This window comes from Prunus mume, linkage group LG5 (genome assembly GCF_029339155.1).
Source record: "Prunus mume cultivar Tortuosa linkage group LG5, ASM2933915v1, whole genome shotgun sequence".
In the NCBI taxonomy this organism is placed as follows: Eukaryota; Viridiplantae; Streptophyta; class Magnoliopsida; order Rosales; family Rosaceae; genus Prunus; species Prunus mume.
Genome location: NC_142702.1, coordinates 23,891,730 through 23,911,794, shown reverse-complemented (window position 1 = coordinate 23,911,794; position 20,065 = coordinate 23,891,730). Strand labels below are relative to the sequence as shown.

The 20,065-nt window shown below is 34.5% G+C and overlaps 1 protein-coding gene across 4 annotated transcripts; it reads right to left on the bottom strand.

Moving 5' to 3' along the window:
* Positions 1 to 247: 247 nt before the first annotated feature.
* Positions 248 to 17,589, bottom strand: SEC8 (subunit of exocyst complex 8). Of its 4 annotated transcripts, none has more exons than XM_089053221.1 (29): positions 17,262 to 17,589; positions 16,843 to 16,937; positions 15,915 to 15,983; positions 14,432 to 14,535; positions 13,715 to 13,927; positions 13,256 to 13,429; positions 12,639 to 12,743; positions 12,197 to 12,306; positions 11,215 to 11,385; positions 10,454 to 10,601; positions 10,255 to 10,361; positions 9,839 to 10,146; positions 9,560 to 9,723; positions 9,326 to 9,441; positions 8,895 to 8,965; positions 6,234 to 6,364; positions 6,084 to 6,133; positions 5,206 to 5,306; positions 4,483 to 4,595; positions 4,222 to 4,329; positions 3,525 to 3,722; positions 3,219 to 3,304; positions 2,427 to 2,613; positions 2,244 to 2,321; positions 1,913 to 2,014; positions 1,645 to 1,719; positions 915 to 1,010; positions 782 to 831; positions 248 to 695 (listed from the first exon to the last, which is right to left on the bottom strand). In XM_089053221.1, exons 4-29 carry the CDS (start codon positions 14,471 to 14,473, stop codon positions 608 to 610), a joined length of 3,192 nt encoding a protein of 1,063 aa, XP_088909347.1. In that variant the 5' UTR covers positions 14,474 to 14,535; positions 15,915 to 15,983; positions 16,843 to 16,937; positions 17,262 to 17,589; the 3' UTR covers positions 248 to 607. The 4 variants fall into 4 exon arrangements, with proteins under 4 accessions (XP_088909347.1, XP_088909346.1, XP_008233277.2 ...); XM_089053220.1 differs by having other exon boundaries at positions 15,915 to 15,967; XM_008235055.3 differs by lacking the exon at positions 15,915 to 15,983.
* Between the last annotated feature and the right edge of the window lie 2,476 nt (positions 17,590 to 20,065).

The following is a 20,065-nucleotide window of genomic DNA, read 5'->3' as shown; positions in this document are numbered from 1 at the left end:
AGTTATTTTGATTAAAGAAAAACAATGTCCAATCTCATTCCATCCCTAAGTAATACAATCATACAAGAGCTAAATCACGATGTCAGTAAATCATTCACACGGCAGAACCATATTTATTTAGGGCATGTTAGGAGTGCTTCTGGAAAAGCTAAAAACACTTTCAATCAAACAGCAGATATTCAAAGTGAAATTTGATCAACCGGGTTGAGGCCCAGTCCTAGTACTTGGATAAACTGACACATCGAGATACAAATGATTTACTATTATTAACTACCATGAAATTTACATTGGCTTTTATACTAAGCATTAAGTTCTTACAGATTGCAAACATAAATAATAATAAAATTGACACCACATCAAATAATAAAAACAGAAAGAACGATATTAATCTCGTCATTCTACAGTTCAGCAACAACAAAAAATAAAATTGCCATAACATGGTCTCCCATGTTGGGTGGCAACTATCACAAAATTTGCTTTTGTACCTGCTTTTGCTGCGCCCGCCAATTTGAGAAATAATGACCAACACTTTACATGCATGCTAGCACCTTTTCCAGTACAAAGAACCCACCAATCTTGACAAACAAAAAAGAAATCCAAAAGAACGCTAACGGGATAAAATCTCTGATACACGATCTTGAGCGTCGGCAGGAATATCCCTTCCTGGCACCTGGACCTTTAGAAGATTTGCGTACCTGTCAGAGAAATGTAACTTGTTATTCGGCAGCTACACTTGTTTGTCTGACCATAATAAATAGTTAAGAGAGATGTATTGACTAACTCTGAGGTTGTAAACAAGTGCTCATGCTCTGTGATGAAGGCTAGCAAGGCCTACAAATAGGTAGAGAATATTGATCACTGGGAAAATACAAAATTTGCAGAGTAAAATAAAAATTTTGATACCGATGACTTGCCTCAAATGGCATGTTTAGTAGTTCATAGTAAGTCCGGACATGATCTAGTCTCTGTTGTACACCTTCACTGTTAATTGATGGGATAGCAGCCAGGGCCTGCAATGCCAATAGTAACAAAAAGGTGGTAAAGTTACTAAATTCAAGATCAAAATCAGAAAGCTTTATCTCAACATTCGGGGTAGGATTTATGGATTGAAGTGAAAACCAACTAGGTTAAAAATTATATGACGACTAGCTCTTACTCAAAGTCAACCCTCTAGAGAATGATACCAAACTCCAGCAAGACCGACAGGAGGTAAAGGAATTCACCATGTTCCTTGGGCATTTATTAATGAGGTGGTTTTGTATATGGGGAAGTGCATTTGTCCCGGGCATTTTCAACATATGACAAGCAAATGCAATTCTTAGCATGAAGTTAAACAGAATACCATAACACTTATCTCTCTATCCCCTTTATACATGAAAGACAATGCAACTTCACAATTGATCAATCTTTTAGAAAAGACTTCTCGATTCCAATCACTCAAACTATGATTCATCACAAGCTTATATGCCCTATAGAGTCATGTTCCATTCCACTTGATGATATTCTATTTAAAAGGAAAACTTTCATGGCAAGACCTACTCATTGACAGACTGAAGTATTAACAGAGAGTGAGATTTATCAAATATGTCTAGCAATTAGGAAATGCATTAAACCATATCAGATATGGATTAGAAAATGACTTACCTGTTCAAGTGCAATTGAATTCCGACATATCTGCTGAACGCCAAAAAGGTTGATGGATTTCATATCAGCCAAAGCCTGTTAAGATTGCATTATCTCTCATCAGCATTCGGCAATCAACAGAAGGAAAAAAAAATTCAGTCCGAAAGGAATAGAAGAAATGTACAAGTATATATAGTATACAGTATATATCTCTGAAACTACAATGTGCAACACCGGCAGATGGAATTTCATGAATGATCCAACAATAGATTCTATAGAAGGTACAAACCTTGATGGATGCATTTGCTGCAATGCTACAAATTCCACCAAATATGTAATTCCGCTTCACTCCCGCAACAAAAGGTGCCATTTCCTCATCTCTGCGTGTTATCTATGGGTAGAGAAACACAAATAAAATGTAAGGTCCATTTCCAGAAAATGTGGCACTCAGAAAAAGTGGTTCTTAAGGAATTAATTCCTTTATTAAAATACATTTCCTTTAAAAAGCAGTAGGGTATAGTCATTTCTGTGTTTAGCATATCCCTCCAAATCAAGAGAGAAAAGTACAAAAGCAGTAGTGTTTAGTGTTTCCAATCTGCTAAAGCTGGAGATGGGCTAACCTGTGCAGTAAGTGAAATAATGAAGTCATCTGGTTCTTCCGCATCCTGGTCTTCCATGTATTCCCTATTTGTCATTTCCTGTTTAAACCACAATTTTCAGTCCTAAAATGCTATTCTTATTGCAGGACAATTCTAACATGTATCGCTCTCAAACTAGACTGTATTTGTGAACATCTCACATACCTGCATATGGAAAATTGTCTCCAATTGCATCTCAACACGTAAAACCTTGAGGCAGTCAATTGCCAATTTTCTATACTCATCTGCAAATGATGCTAGATCCCTGGATGCAGCACTAGTTGTTCGTTGATGATGATTCTTGCCACTCTCTTCTACTTGATTTGGAGCTTTGAAGGTTGTCTGCCCAAGCCTATGTAATGCACAAAATTGTGCTCCATTTAAGCTATCATAAATAAATTGCTACTGAAAAGATTTAAAAGCCAACTTTTCAATGAAATATGAAACAAATGTAGGATGCCAAACTGAACAAAAATATCAAAATGATCCTATGTTTGAGGTTGAGACTTGTGCAAATTGAAAACAAATGGGATCAATCAGCAAATGAGGGAGTTGTAGATTCTTCTTTTAGCTCAAGTTCTGAAAAGAATTAAAACTTCCCTCATGAGTGTGTGAAACACCAAACTTCTAAAAACAGATTCTTCGCATCCATAAAGGTAACATAAGTTCTTGGATATGCGTTTCCATTTTCTAGGGAAGGACAGTTAGCATCAAACAATTTCATTAGCATAACGTTCACACAAGTAGATTCATAATTATTCTCATGATAACACATTATATAACACAACTCATTTCCGCATGGAGAAGAGCATAGGGACTAAGAATAGGATCTTTCTGCTTCTTGGTTAAACTAACAAGTTTCCTGTTTTTCCACTATGTGATCATTTGCACACCTACTGAAACTAATAAAAGAAAATTCCAAAATAAATTCTAGACTGCGGCCAGATGAGAGCTTGCCTTTCAATAGACTCCGCAACATACTCCAATGAATCACTAAGGGAAGCCAGCAATATCAGTTTGTTATCATCACGGATTAGATTATCCTGTAAGAGGCAGAGTTGAAAAAGAAAGTCAATCCATAATCTTAACATTCAATGAATAAATCAATTACTTCATTAGCAAGGCTTCAATACTACATGATCTGAAGAGAAGTTAATCTAAAATCTTTTACTGAACAAAAAAAAAAAAACAAGAAACAAGATAAAAATGACATGTTGAACATTCAAATGGAAAGAATGTACCATCAAACAGCAATTGAAATACCTGCTTAATAGGCCGCAAATTCAATAACAAATCGCTTAGTTCTAATTCAACTTCAAGATTTTCAGAATCCGAAGCATGGTTTTCAATATTTGACTGACCAAATGCATTTGGTAAACATGAACTTGCTGGATCAAGACGCATCAATTGCTCGATATCATGTCTGCCAATGAGCATATAGCTCTGCTTCTCCAGAACTGCCTGAAGAATACAAAAAATTGAATGAAACAATAAAGGCGATCACTTGTCATGGCATGTGCCACCCACTGGCTATGAACCATCTCAAGTAATATTTATCAGGGTGCAGAAATCAAGAACTTATAAATGACAGAATGTGAAAATAAACCTAAAATTGTTGATATTTATATTTGTGTACAGTTGGCATCATTCATTTAAGTTATATTAGGATTGGCACCATTCCAGAAACTGTACAGCAACTAAATTTTTTATAACACAATGTCAATTTAGTGTTTGTCCGTTAAACTCCACATCTCCTCCCTTAGAAAAGAAAGAGATAACAATTGTCTACAACAGCTGAAACAACCAATCCAGAAGAACATTAAATACTCTAAACATTAACATAAAGAAAAACAAGAAGTAAACACAAAATAATCAATGGAAAAGAAGCAAAGAATAACATATCCAAAAATAATATTGTTGTGCTAAGTCAATAGGAAAGTGAAAAGGGAAACATCCTTGCCTCCATGTATGAGGTCCTGCATCTTTCATAGGTTCGCTCAAGAAAAGTTTGCACATACTTCACAAGGTCACCAGCAAATTTAGGCATAGCTTGTGCCCAACCAAGCACCTAGAGCAAATTATTTCAAAGGAGATTATTCATCCATAAATGTGAAATAACTTGAGCATGATGTTAAAAAAATGTTCTACAATGGAGTAGAGAGACACCACTGCAATACTATAAAGTATAAGAATTCTCTGAAAAAAAAAAGCTAAAACTTACCTCTTTTGCTAAATAATCTATTGCCAGCAGTCCCTGTAAGACAGGTCGACCCTTCTCAATTGATGGAGTATAAGAAGCAGCAGCATGTGCTCTGGGCCGGAATGCAGCTGGACCTATAAGAATGAGAATGCTTCCCGAAATCAGATCTTTTATTGCAAATGAAGATCCCAAAAGCCTGATGACCATATCAGGTGTTTAAAAAATATAATAATTAGGACTGGTGACCATACGAGTCACACAAACATACTCATCTTTACATAATTTTATGACATAATCCAGAGTGCAACTTTCAAAATCACTTGAGTAGCAGGAATTATTTTGAAAAGTTAGTAAATAAGAATTCTCTTTTAATAAACATGTCTAGACAATTAAGAAACTATGTATTCCTGTTCCTCCACTTGCTTTCTTGCACAGTAACTGTTATATTATGGACGAGAAAACTTGTGTTCAATGTTCTGAATGTGCAAGGCAGTAATAATAGAATTCTATCTTATTGTTTACAGAAATGGTGTCTGCAAACAATTAGGAATTATACAAAAGGGCATGAGTCTTTAATCTCTTACTTGGGTAAGATACCTTTAAGAGAGATAGCTTACACTCAAATATTATTAAACATTTAAGTATCTACACATGAGTGAAATCATTTGGCCAACAAAGTTTCATGCTATGCAAGTTAAAAGAAACAAAAGGAGTCATTTTAGAGTAACTAGTTATGGAACTTGCTTGATATAGCTTGCTGCACGCCTTTTCTGTAGTCTACAAACATCGTTGGTAAGAAATGGTCTTTCACAAAGTTCTCCACAAAAGCCAGCAATCCATCATTACTGCAGATTCAGAAGTTGGCATTACAATTTTTTCCAGTAAAGCAAATGGATAATTAAAAAAAGGAGGAATTGCAACACCTATAATAACAGGAGAATAGTAGATAATGAAGAAGATGAACCAAATTCATATGTGGATCAATAAACAAAACAAAGAGATCACTTAATCAATAGTTCTTCTCTAACACCCTAAGCATAACCAACTTCAAACAGCAAGAATCCAAATTTTGGAGGATTCCAATATTTAAAGTACACAGTATGTGCTTACGCATGGAGATTAGTAAGACTACAAATTATGGTTGAGAGATACCAAACTTCAAACCCATATTCCTGAAACATTGCCCCTAAAATAGTTAAACCTTTATCATTGTGACTATGTATGAAAAGGGTTTCATCACATATTGCCTTGTGTGTTTAACAAAAACTGATGGCTTTCAGACTCTTGGCTGTCTACCCAAACTCACGAATCAATACTGATATATGATAGGCAACTGAGAAACAGTTGATACAAATATGAATATGAGGAATTATAGGCTTCGATATATAGTTGGAACAACTGAACCACCTACAAGATAATTACTGGACACACGCGACTTTTACCTTCCTCGACAGGATTTTCTTCTACCTACATATTTCACTTTGCATGCCGATGAATATTTGATTAAGCAAGAAAATGTAAAATAGTGTGACAGTCACTAAGAATCACTAGCATCAATGCCATATGCATAAGCACTCAAAAAAAAAACAAAAAAAAAAAAAAAAAAGGTTTTGATGCTTTACGCTAGCTGGGAATACTTTTTGGGAAGCATTGATGCGACCTTATCTGTAAACTGAAGAACACAGAAAGTCAGAAAAGGCCAAAAGAAGAACCCACTGTGCACAAATCATACATCTCATGTTTAAAGACATGATTAAGAACAACATCTAAACCTGAATAACAGGCCGGTATATAGATGCTGCTAGATATATGCCTTGCTCAGGCAAGATAGCTGCAGACCCATAACCTTCTTGTGATACGTTTGAACCCTTCCTACTCCAGCCTTGACGAATGAGATCAACCCCTGGAGAATGGAAGATGCAGGCCACGATAACATGTTAATAACTAATAGAAATGTCAGACACACAAATAAAATAAAATACTATAGTCCAGAAGAATGTTTCTTATGAAAGCAGCAGCCTATCGAAAAGTCTTAAAACTAGAAAAGCACCCCTAAGAAAGTCTTAAACAGAAACTCCAACTTGAGGATTGGTTGTGGTATCAAACACCACAAAGCAAATGATTTCGAAAAACCCACCGCAAAACAAACTGACTCATATTTGTGGAAGGATGGGCAAGAGCATCCTTCTTCATTATCTACTGTATCTTCAGTTACAGACAACAAATCATTTCAAACATATAAGAAAAAGGCGAAAGCGATCTAAGCAATAAGGTCGCTCTATGCAATCCTTGGGGTGATAAGCACTGATTTATTATTTGCAAAATTAACCATTGCATACTCCATGATCATGCTAATGTCCAGCAATATAGGAAACAACAGCAAGATAAATGAAAAAATATATTAAGTAACCTTTAACACACATCAGACAAGCTCAGTAATCAGCAAGTACCATATCAATCTATTGTGTCTATCATGAAAAACAAACGACTTTATTAGGACCTTAGAAGTAAAAAAACCTTTGTCATCAGATTTCTGATGTGAATTTTAGGCTTCTCATATACATAACAAGTAGCTCATCAAATAACTACGCAAATAGAGCTCATTTCCTAAGGAGTTCGTGCAAACACATATGTTACATGAACTTGGGTATGGGAGTAGGGTCGATGCCCAAGTATATCAGGGTTTGTCTTTCTCCGAAGGTCTTCTATGCATCTGCAATTCCTAGTGCCCCTTACCACTTACCTGTGTCATGTCTTATTTTTTTTGAGAAGAAATGAAATTTATAAAGCAAAAGAACACGGAGGTGGATAAGGCAACCACAACCGGAGAACAACACCAACACACAAAGAAACAAACAACACCAACCCCTCCCAAACTAACAGGGAGGAACAAAGCCAATAAACCACTGAAACAACACACCCCCCAACCCTCACATAACCACTGCTGCCATATCCCTCAAAATAGTAGAAACAGAATAATCTTTAAAATCTTCAGTAACAGAAGCCCACAAAGCTGCCCAGTACTTAACTCTATCCCACAAATCACTCACTCCCACCCCTTGTAGTCTTCAAAAATTCTCCTATTACGCTCCATCCAAATGTTCCAGAAAACAGAGTGAACCAGACAGCCCCACAAGGTTGAGGCGCGCTTCCCCGAACCCCACACCTCAAAATCAGAACAAAGGAAATCAGCGCACCCTTTCGGAATCACCCAAACGGTCCCAACCTCCCTCCACAAAAGCCCCCAAAGACTTAAGGAAAAGGGGCAATGTAAGAAAAGGTGGTCCACACTCTCCTCACCAAGCTTACATAACACACACCACTGAGGAGACAAATACATGAAAGTTCTTTTCCTTTGGACAAGATCCGAAGTGTTAACTTTCCCAAGCGCCACCAACCAAACAAAAACTTTGACCTTAGGGGGGGACTTGGCCTTCCACACACTAGAGAAAGGAAGAAAGGTCACAACACTCCCCTTGTTGCGTAAAAAGGATTGAAAGGACTTGCAGGTGAAAAAACCCGACACCTCAAGATCCCACCTTCTCCTATCCCTTTTAGAAGCACACAATCTGAAACCTTCCAGAACTTCCAGCAATTTAATCACCTCGGCAGTCTCCCTATCATTCAGATTTCTCCTAAACCCAAAGTCCCAATTATGAGGAAAAACGTGAGAATCAACAAAACGGTCAATGCTTAAGGACTGCTTTGAGTCCCTTCAACAACCCCTCCTTCACCCAACTATCCTCCCAAAACCTTACCCTATTCCCATTTCCCACCTCAAATCTGCAGCACTGTAAAAAGGATTGATAACCTGCCGAAATATCCTTCTGAGAGAAGTAACCGAAGTGGCGGGAATAGCATCCCACCCATTAGAAGCTGACCCATACTTGCTTTTAACCACATTAGCCCATAGGGAAATAGGTTCCCTAGGAAGGCGCCATAACCATTTAGCTCGCAAAGCTTCATTCTTTTCCCTCAAAGAACCCACACCAAGCCCACCTTCCTCCTTAGAATTGGCCACCCTCTCCCATTTAACCAAATGGTCCCTCTTTCCTTCCTCCACTCCTTCCCAAAGAAAGGATCTCATAAGCTTCTCCAATTTATTAATAACACTGACCTGTGTCCTGTCTTATTGACAGCCGTATAAAGCAACAAGATGAAGTGAAGGGTCCAAGTAACTTTGCAACATTCATATCACTCATATTTAATTATTTATAAACCATCACTTACACAGAACTGCCTTTAAATTTCTATATAAAACCTAACAAAGGTTGTTGAAACCACACCATCAATCTAATTCAAGAACGCCATAATTTGACGTTATCCATTAGATAAGGTTGACATTCTAGCCAGGATAGATACAGAATATTTAAGTGATGCCCATGTGTGGGTGTATAAAGGAAAAGGAACTGCAGGAGCAAAATCCAGCATACCTTGGTTGGGAATGGAAATAGTAGCATCCGTGAAGCGAAAAGCAAAGGTAAGACCCTCTTCTGCACCATTCCTGTTACCCATCATCATGAAAAAAATGGTATAAGTCCATATAGATAGTAACTCCATGCAAAAGGAGATATCCAGAAGAGTAAGAAAAGGGAGCTAATGTCGCCAATGACAAATTATGCCTATAGAATTATTCCTCAACCACTTACAGAAATCCATACACAACAGCCATCGGAGAAACACGACCTAACTAATGTGTCATGGTCAGTTGGTTATAATGAACACATTCCCCACCATGTTATCACTTTCAATGTTCTACACATAACCTTAACAGAAAAGAAACTCAACAAAACCTAAATATTGTAAAAGCAGAATCAACAAGGAATATTATATGGTTAGATGAAAATAAAACAAATTTACTTGCCTCTTGTCTTTGGAAGGGACCTTGTTTGCAAGTCTAGCAGTTTGTACAGCAGCATCGGCAGATGCAGCTTCAGGAGTTGCCCGCATGATTTCACAAATAAGTTGTTGACATTCACTCTTTTAACACATGAAAAGAAAAGGATATGAAAGAGTTTTAGAACCAACATGCATGTCCCTAAACAGATTACGGGATACATCATCTGGAATTAATCATCGAAAACTTGAAACAGATTACCTGTAATACTGTCAAGGAAAAACCAATGCTGTAGCCTCCAGTAACTTGAGATGCTTCCAAATCGGGATTCCAATTTACATCTGTTGGCATTGATTTTGGTGTGCTCATGTCCATTTGAACAGAAGACTTTGATTCCAAAAGCTCCCCAACAACAACATGGTTCTCTGAAGAATTATGCTAGGGAATTCAGTTTCGACATTAAAAGTATATTATGTACATAAATAAAAACCTAAAAACTAGAAATAATAAGAACACAATAACAATCAGAAAGTAACTCACCAAATATCCGAACAACAGCATCTAAAATCGAATCAAGAAGTTCTTTAGCCGCGGCCTGTGCTTTCCCTGCGGGAGCCATCACAGGTGAGACAGGGCTTACCGCCAAAAGAGTTCCAGACAATGATATCCCATTCTGACGCTTCTGCTTTGGCAACTGATAACTTTGTAACTGTCCCTTCATGAAACGTAGACCAGCACTTCCAGGTCGAGCAGCCTGCCCAATGCCAGATCTTGAAAAATTAACAAGCTCTGCATGAGTTTTAATCTTGGATGTGATAATCTCATGAATTGTAGGTCGCAATCTTTGGCTGTTATGGGGAAGAAAACAATATCGAAGAAGTTGTTTGATTAATCATCTTGAAATACAGCAGACGACAAACCAAACAAGGAAAAAGTATATCAACAAGAGAACAAACCATATTATAGCGCCAGCAGCCGCAACTTTTCTAAGCATGCAAAGGCACTCAACCATGGTCTGCAGATACTTGACATGAAGTGGAGCATCACTTTTCTTTATTGCTTCCTACACCCAAATAAAAACCCAGAACTTTCAGCACGAAGAATGAGAAATTCATTCAAAAGCTAAAATGTGATGTGGTTAATCAGTCTTCATACAAGAAATTCGTCCGGGGTGGAGTACTGAAGCCATGTTGGCATCTCACGAGGCACAATTTTGACATCACCATTGACCCTATGCCCATCTGAGGTAGCTTCGTCATGCAGTTCCAGAGTGCCCTCCTCATCAGGGCCATCAAAAGACGAACTGAACAGAACATTCAGAATTTAATATAAATTTACCAAATGAAAAGCACAATATAATAATATTTCAAATTCAATCTTCTAATTATAAACAGAATTCATCCATAGTAGATTTAAATTTTCAATCGAACAGATGTAAAAGAATGTTGCAAAGGATATCATGAAAAGCCTAGACACAAATAGAACTGGCCGTTTATTAGGGTTGAGAAACCATAGTAACCATTTTTTAACTTCTTTCCAAGCACTAGTTTAAACAGGCATTAAGCAGACAATAAAAAGTTCTCTCCAACAATTTAACCCTGTGGGGGATCTTCCCCATATCTGAAGACCGAAATTATTGTCCTACTCACATATACATGCTTCCAGGAGGATCTTGAGAAAATTAACTACATAAAATAAGCCAGCTAAAGAAAAAATGTCAAGTAAGAATTTGAGACATGGGAACATGCGTTGATTCTAGAGGAGAGTATGAACAAAAAGAAATCCACAAATTACCACGTAATAGAATTTTCAAATGAATATAATGAAAATCAAATTTTTGGTTGAATGAAAACCCAGCATGCAACAATAAAGATAGTAGCAGCTTCAAGCTGTTACAGATAATTTTCTAATCTTACCCCCCATCAATGGAACCTGTCCTATATGATCCATCTCCATGAATACCAAATTGATTGTCACCTTTTAACCTGGTTCTTCGAGACAGGGATTGTGAATTACTCATTGAAAATACAACAGCTGTGGTGGTTGGTACCTCATCATCCATTTCATGCAAGCTCAAAGCAGCTGAGCTGCAGAAAATAATCAGCACAAGGACAATATATCTGAGAAATAGCTTTTGATGGTATAGGACAGGAAAAAAAAAGATTTACAAATCTAGCAAATTAATCAATCACCAATTTCCTCAAGAAGAAGAAAAAGTGCTCCCAAAGTTGGAGTTCTGTCTCAAAATGGCATAGGTTTGTATAAAATTCTGAGTCAATTAGACAGTAAGATATTAACTCAAGGTTTGGTTCACTTTTCACTTGAGAAAATAAATGGCACATAAGGTTTTAATATTATTCCTTTTTTTTGTTATGCAAAGAATAGAAAGAGAAAATACAATTCTAGCAACCACTGTTTCTATAGACCTTTCTTCTCAAATCTCACCAATTCAAAAGAGAGAGAGTTTGAGAGGAAAACTAGTTATTTCTCCACCTTCTCTTGTTCATTTCCATTGAATAAGTAAACGACGAAAAGGCAAAAGAACTTAATTAGTTTCGTTTCTTTTTTCTTTTTCCTTTTCTCGATTGGTTAACCAAAGTTAGGTTTACCCCAAACCCGAAAAACTTCAAGAGTAGCATACAACAGCAGCAGCAGCAACAAACAGAAAATGTACAGCCAACATGAATTTCTATAAATATAGAAACCAATAGATGTTAGAAAAATGCCCCAATGCCAAACAGCACAAAACCTCCGAACCACCCTATTAGTATGCAAAACAACTGAAGATTATAACGTAAAAATGTAAAATATGTTTCTTCTTTTTTCCTTAAAACTACTATTTCTAAAGTGATGCTAAGGCATAAGAAAGTACCCCACAAGACAGAGATAAGTAAATACCTATATTCACCCTTGTTGTAAAGATGAGCATGCAAATCCTCTAGCACTTTATAAAACAGAACTCCTCGCAACTTTGTCAACTCAGAGCGAACATCTTGAAGGGCACCAACCTGGGCCAATCAATTATAATTACCAACTCATATACACAACTATGGTATCTTTGAAATATTTCCTCTCAGTGCTAAATTGTGTCAAGGAAAAAAAATGAGAAAGCATGAATCTATTAAGGCCCTGTCCTGATGCCCTTAGGCAAATTTTAGAAAGAGACTGGAGCATCAGGCAGACAACAATGCAATATCTATTATCATCGGAATAATGCCACCAGGTTTGCAACTGAAGAGAAGCTATCAATTTAAATTACCACCTTAAAAATAAATAAAAAAGAGTTGACAAACTTATTGAACTTAAAATTTGATGCTTCTTTAAAAAAAAAAAAACCTACCGTTTGAAGCCCCCCCCTTTCAAGCATCAACATTGATTGAACATGAAATTGAACTGCAGCATAATACTGCTTTTCATCAATCAGCTTCTCTATCCGAGCGGGAACCTGAGCCACAATTTGAAATAGATGATAGATCTTCAGAATTTACAATTAATGGCATGAAGATCATTCAGTTGGAATTTTTTTTATCGCTGGTAGTTCAATGACTAGGTCTGGATACCAGACAATGAAGATGTATCAAACCATGAGTGTTAAATCTGCAACTATAGTGCTAAGTCATAAGTAGTAAGGTGTATGCGGGGGGGTGTGTGTGTGTGTGTTAAATCTGCAATTGTACTTCTAATTCATGAGTTTTAAAGGTCACTGGTCAGGATACAAACACGCTAACATGTATCAAATTAAAAATTATACATCCATACGTGCATGCATGTTCATGGATTTATTTAGTATGAGAAACTAATATGATTACAACTCATGTACAATGGATTAAAAAGAGTGCTGTTGGCACACACTCCAAAAAGCTAAGATCATGGTCAAGAGTTTACTATGACTGACTGAAACTATCCCAATACCATTGATCCTGATATGGTCTCAAGACAGGAAAAGATAAGACAAACCTTAGCTATGCCCTCAATTTGATCTAAGAGGGAGATTATGTGACGCAATGTAACCGACCGGTACCATAACTGATGCAGTTGTTTATTGCGTGCACTAAGACGCTTCTTTGCTTCAGCCAAATCAACCTTTAAGACACCAATACTTTCAGTAGATTCACTGAACAACCGCAAGATCTGGAAGGAATTGAAAAGAGTGAGATAGTAGTATGCAAGAGCTAACTCTTGTTTCCGACAAACCCCACTTCCTCCAAAAGAAAAAACTAAAACGCAGATCCAGCAATTTTTTTAAATAAAACATTCTTAACATTTTTATTTTTTGTATGAAAACATATGAATGTATTAAGCACCTAAAAGATTCAGTTTTTTATCACCGTGGATGCTAAAAAAAGGCAATTAAAGAAAGACTACAGAAAAAAGGGGCAAATGCTATAAATTTTGATCAAGAAAACTATAAGAAACCTGAGAATAATTTTGAATTGCTTTGTTGAAGTCACTGTGATAGTTATGCACAACTTCATCCACAACCTCCTCAACAACATCACTTTGCTCCTTTAAAAACTGGACTTCACCTTCACGATCTTTGGACGTCAAAATATGGACAACATGAGGTAATGAATCAAAACGAGCAGCAGCCCAGCTCTCATCTATATTTGCAATCTCTTCCCTCAAGTGCTGAAATTACCATAATATAACAGGAGGAAAAATGAGAAAGTAACATCAAGAAGCAGAATGCACAACATGGCATACATGCTAAAGTATAATCACTGTATTAAATTATTGTATTACATATGTTGGTCCATGCTTCTAGCTCTAGATGCAGAAATGTATTACTGTAAATTCTTTGTATGCTCTTACCTCACAAGGTTATTGGTATAATTTCAATAAATTGACATTATGCAGGGCGCCAGACATGAATATATAGAAACCTCCAGCTCTTTTTTTTTTCTTTTTCTGATCAGTAGAAATAACACTACGTGAATTCTCATAAGGTTTTGCCTAAAAGCTTACATGCATGTTGTTGTGTATCATCTTCTTTGTTATGGGAGGAGAATACAATATTTCAATTCCAACAGGTAATACAAACGTGAAAAATGGGAATATGAGCTCCATATCCAGTGCACACAACCACAAAAATAGTCATTAACAAGTACAATAAGATGAATGAACTGAACTTACTTCCTTGTCTGGAGACACAGGCAATCCATCAAAAATTCCCATATTGAGCTTTCACCTCGGAAGAGCTGTACAACTCAAATCATTCCGGCACAGCTTAGTAGCAACTGAAAATAAGGGGCACTGTTCATACGCTACTACTTTGTTTCAATCCAAGGCATAACAATTAGCTTTCAACACAAAACTAACTAAAGCAAATGCTGGAAGGATACTTCGTTGAACTAAGACTTTTAGTTTTTTTAAACCAACACAACCAAAAAAGTATGTTCTAATTTATATTAAATTCTTTCCTCTTTTTTTTTCTACAAAACGTGAGCAACCAAAGAGGGCATTATTGAAACTCCAGTTCCAAATGCATAAGCAGTATCTTCAAAGATGCAGAATTAGATTATCTTCAACTAAGCTCTACACAAGTACTTGGCAAAATAGAGCTGAATTTTCTATACCTAAAACCACTACATGTTGTAGCTAACTATGTTGTAGTTCTATTACCTAGCAACAAAAGTACAGTAATGACCACTGATTCCTGCTTTGTTTAACCAGATGTTCATTCATCCAAATGCACATTTATTTAGCTATGTTGCAGTTATATTACCTAGCAACAAAACTACAGTAATGACCACTGATTCCTGCTTTCTTTTACTAGTGTTCATACATCCAAATGCACATTTATCTAGCTAAGTTGTAGTTCTATTATCTAGCAACAAAACTACAGTAATGACCACTGATTCCTGCTTTCTTTAACTAGATGTTCATTCATCCAAATGCACATTTATCTAGCTATGTTGTAGTTCTATTACCTAGCAACAAAACTACAGTAACGACCACCGATTCCTGCTTTCTTTTACTAGTGTTCACACATCCAAATGCACATTTATCTAGCTATGTTGTAGTTCTATTACCTAGCAACAAAACTACTGTAATGACCACTGATTCCTGCTTTGTTTTACTATATGTCAGGAAAAAAATCGTGAGGCTCAGATACAAAACAAGAGCACAACGATCAAAGGAACAAGAATCACAAGAACAAAGCCCACCACCAACAGCAACAGAAGAAGATGACGATTCACAACCAAACCCCCAACACCAAAAGCCACAACAAAAACTAGACCACAGACACCAAAAGCCACTCCCAAAACCATGGCATATATTATAGCATTATCAGATTTAAAACCAAGAATGATGATGACAAAGAATGTATTAGGACTTGTAACAAAAAGAAAGAGTAGTTAAAGGAGGTAAGAATGGACTACAGGTAATAACAGTGGACTGAAGGTAATAGCAGTGGACTACAGCTAATAACAGATGACTTCGATAATAACAGTGCACCCAGAAAAGTATAATAATTCCACTGAAACTTCACAAATCATTGAAGCAAAAATGTAGCACATGCCTATAAGAAATTCAAAGACTTAACAACAACAACAACAAAAAAAACCATTCTTCCAAAAAGATTAAAGCACATAAATTCTTGAAAAATACTTACATGAAGCCAAAATACAACAAGCTATATGCATTCATCTGCAGTAACAGCCAAATCTGTCACACCCCAAAACTGAGGTGTGAGTTAAAGGGATGCATAAATGAATAAATGTCAAATAAAAGCATAGGAATAGAAAGATTATTGATAAAATATTGAGTCTGTACTGCTGGTATGGAAACAACCAATAAAATTAAACTTAGTTGGTTGGACTTTGTTTTCAACCTTTTTTAACAACAAGGATATTTTAAACTACTAGACGTTTCAATACAAAAATTTGGTAAAAGATTAATGGAAGAAATCAACAAATTTAAAATAACTTAAAATGGTTAGAAACTTCTCATTGATTAGAATGGTTAGAAACTTCTCATTGATTAAAATGGTTAGAAACTTCTCATTGATTTTACTAGCCACAAGGAAAAAACTGCAGGTACGTCCTGTAAGATAAAATGCACCAAAAATTGAGCTTTGCACCAAAAGGCACGAAACTTTCCAGAATTGAAGAAGGCATGTGAAACTAAATTATGTCAAAATTTCAAAGAATTCCGAGTTTAAACAATACTTCAAATGCTCAATGCAAAACAGCTAAACTGCAGGATTCTAAAAATTCCTGCTGCATAAGTTGTGCTATGAAATTGTAATAGAATGATCAGTTAACTTAAAGTTTCCTTGCAATTAGGTTATTGCACTATATTAATAGCAACTTCAATATCAATTTTTTTTCAAGTATGATATCAATTTCTTTTCGAGTCAATCATAAAAGGAATTCCCAAAATCTCATTCTCATATAAGATACTAGCAAACTTTTTTCGGGAAACACGAGGCAACAAACAGTACCAAGAAAATAACACGTCACAGAACCAAATTCGGATATAAAAAACGAGATAAATAACACTACATAGCAACAAAAGATAAACTGATCACCGAAGCTTACCATGTATACCTCAGCTCAACTGAAAATCCAATGAGAATAAACGTCTTCAAGCAAAAATCTCACCAATCACACAATACAGAGATCGAAACTCCAACCTGCACAAATCAAAACCAAAACCCAAAACCTGATCAGAACGTTATTTACATCTTTAAATCAGACTTAAATCAATTCTGACCCAAAAAAAAAAAAAAATGCCATCTAAAATATTTAGAAATTTCAAATCAATAAAGATAAAAATTAACTATTGGCAATTGTAAATCAGAATCCTAAATTGAAAGCAAATTGAAACTCTAAACTTGCACAAAATCACAAACAAATTGTTTTTGTGTTTCTCAAACAAAGAATAAAAACTAGGTCTGATTCAACTGCCAAAAAATGAAATATATATATATATATATATATATATATATATCACTTACTTCGATTCCAACGATCAGAAGCATAAGAGGATAAAAACGACTTCTGAACAAGAAATCGAACTAGAAATCTTGAAAATCGAAGCTCTGAGACGAAGAACAAAACGTAGAGCTCATGAATCAGAATCTTGGCTTTGAGCGAAGGTCATCTCAATTTGACAAAATCCGAAAAAAAAAAAAACCAGAATAAAAACGATTTCCCAACGAAATGGAAGCAAAAAAACTGAAGATTGGAGTTTTGAGACGAAGGGCAGAGATCGGAGCTCGTGGAAATGAACTGAGCTTCGTCCAAAAGCTTTGCTTTGGCTTTCAACGACAGAAAAGGAGAATCAGGAAACCAAAATGCTAAAAGGGCAATTAAGTAAATTCTTAGAGGCAATTAAAATCGTTTTGGGCTTTTTTTGTCTAAATTTAATCCAGCTGGCAAATTTGGGCTTTTTTGTCTCTCAAATTCATACAAAAGAATAAAACAGTAATTTCATACATAAAATATAGTTAGATAAATGACAGCTGCATGATTTTAGGTTTTTTAATCTAAATTAGATAAATTAGGATATATATAGATAATTTTTTTTTTGGTCTGAATAGGATATATATAGATAATATGCATAGTAGAAGTGGGTATATAACTAAAAAACTATTTTTTCTTGTTCTTTTTAATTTTTTTAATTTTTTTCTTTTTTAAAATAAATAAATAGCATTCAGATTTAACGGGTAGGATAGTTTGCCCAAAAAAATAGTTACGTTCAATGGGTAAATTGGTACCTAGAAAATAATAGAATAAATATAATTGCAATAAGATATTAAAAAATAATATGTAATTGATTATCACAATTTTACAAACAATCACGCCAATTTATGAAATATTGTGATAGAATTTTAATTTGTATGAATATAAATCCAATTAAAATAGGCAAGAGAAGTATAAGTTTTCTTTTTTCTTTTTTTTTTTTTTTTTTTTTTTTTTTACCAAATATAAGTTATCTTTGTTGAAAAGGTTTAAAATGACGTTTAGTTTAATAAATTTCTAGTAAAATTAGGAAATTAACAATAAACAATTGTTAATAACTACTTTCATATTAAATCTAAACGACTCTTAATATTGGATTAAGTCAATCATTACCTTAATATGTTGTTATTATATTGTTTTTTATATACTTAAATAATTATAAACTTTTAATGTGTTGTGCAATTTTTAATGGTTCAGATCCTTTGTTGTGTTAGGATATTCTTGACTTTTATTATTTACATGTCTGAGCATCAAGTTCTTAGTATTCCAAAAATGGATTTTAGCCTTCAAAACCTAAATCCAAGTCACAACGTCACAACATGATTTGATAATATCAACTACTAGTTAGAGTTTAAATGAAATACATGAAGAGATAAGGAAATGACACCTTTTACAATTACGCTGAATGTTTCCCTTAAAAAAAATAGTTACTATGAATGGATAAATTGGTACCAGAAAAATAATGGAATAAATATAATTGCAATAAGTTTATTAAAATAATAAGTAACTCACTATCACAATTTCACAAACGATCACACCAATTTATGAAAAATTGTGATAGAATGTTAATTTGTCTGAATATAAATCCAATTAAAATAGGCAAGATAAATATTAGTTAGTTTTTTTTTTTTTGGTTTCCAAATATAAGTTATCTTTGTTGACAAGGTTTAAAACGACGTTTAGTAAATTTCTAGCAAAATTAGGAAGTTAACAATAAATAATTGTTAATAACTAATTTCATTTTAAATCTAAACGACTCTTAATATTGGATTAAGTCAAGCATTACCTTAATATGTTGTTATTATATTATTTTTTTATATATTTAAATAATTATAAACTTTTAATGAGTTCGGATCCTCTACAGTGTTAGGATATCCTTGACTTTTATTATTTACATGTCCGAGACTAATCGAGTTCTTAGTATATCGATTTTAACCTCCAAATTCTAAATCCAAGTCACAACGTGATTCGATAATATCAACTACTTGTTCGAGTTTAAATGAAATACATGAAGAGATGAGGAAATGGCACCTTTTGTTGTGAGATTCCAACAACAAATCACTTGTTAAAATCTACCTCAAAGGGTTAAATCCAGTTATATCGTAATAACTACATCTTAAGATCGAAACTCTATTCGTAAAACCCTATGTCGAGTTATATGAATATCTAGGCCTAATTGAGTCATATGGGCCCCAGTCTTATGGTTAGGGTTCGAGGCTTGAGAAATGTTTGAAACTTGGATTTAGGGTTTGGATGCTCAAATTCATTTTTCTAATACTAAAATAATTTTCTAACAGTTGAAACTATTTTAAAAATATATTGGGAAATTTTTTAAAAATTAAAGTCCACAAAATTATTTAAGATAAGTGAATATAATTAATTAATATTCATAAATTAATAATACTAATTCTTCATTAAATAAATAATAATTAAAACATAAATAATAATTAATATAATTGAATAAGACTAAGATATTACTCATTGCGAATATTAAACTAAATAAAATAATTTTGTATAAAAATAAATAAAACCAAAGTACACAAAATAATTTAAAATAATTAATTTAGTGTTTATTAAGTAATTTATGAAATTAATAAAATAGTTAAATGCTAATTATTCACTAAAGAAATAATAATTAAAGTAATTAAAAAGGCTAAGATATTACTTAATTATAAAAAATAAAACCGAATAAATAATTAATATTTAAATATTTCATAAATTACTTAATAGTCTTTTTACATTAAACTCTTTTATCCCTTTAAAATTCAATTTAACCCTTACGGGATCAAAACCCGTT

Coding starts and splice junctions, on each gene's coding strand:
- SEC8 (XM_089053221.1), bottom strand. CDS start 14,473: ATGGGAATTTTTGATGGATTGCCTGTGTCTCCAGACAAGGAA. Junction 4,330..4,482: donor TAGATTATTTAGCAAAAGAG/GTAAGTTTTAGC, acceptor AATTTGCTCTAG/GTGCTTGGTTGGGCACAAGC. Junction 2,614..3,218: donor GTTGCGGAGTCTATTGAAAG/GCAAGCTCTCAT, acceptor TGCATTACATAG/GCTTGGGCAGACAACCTTCA.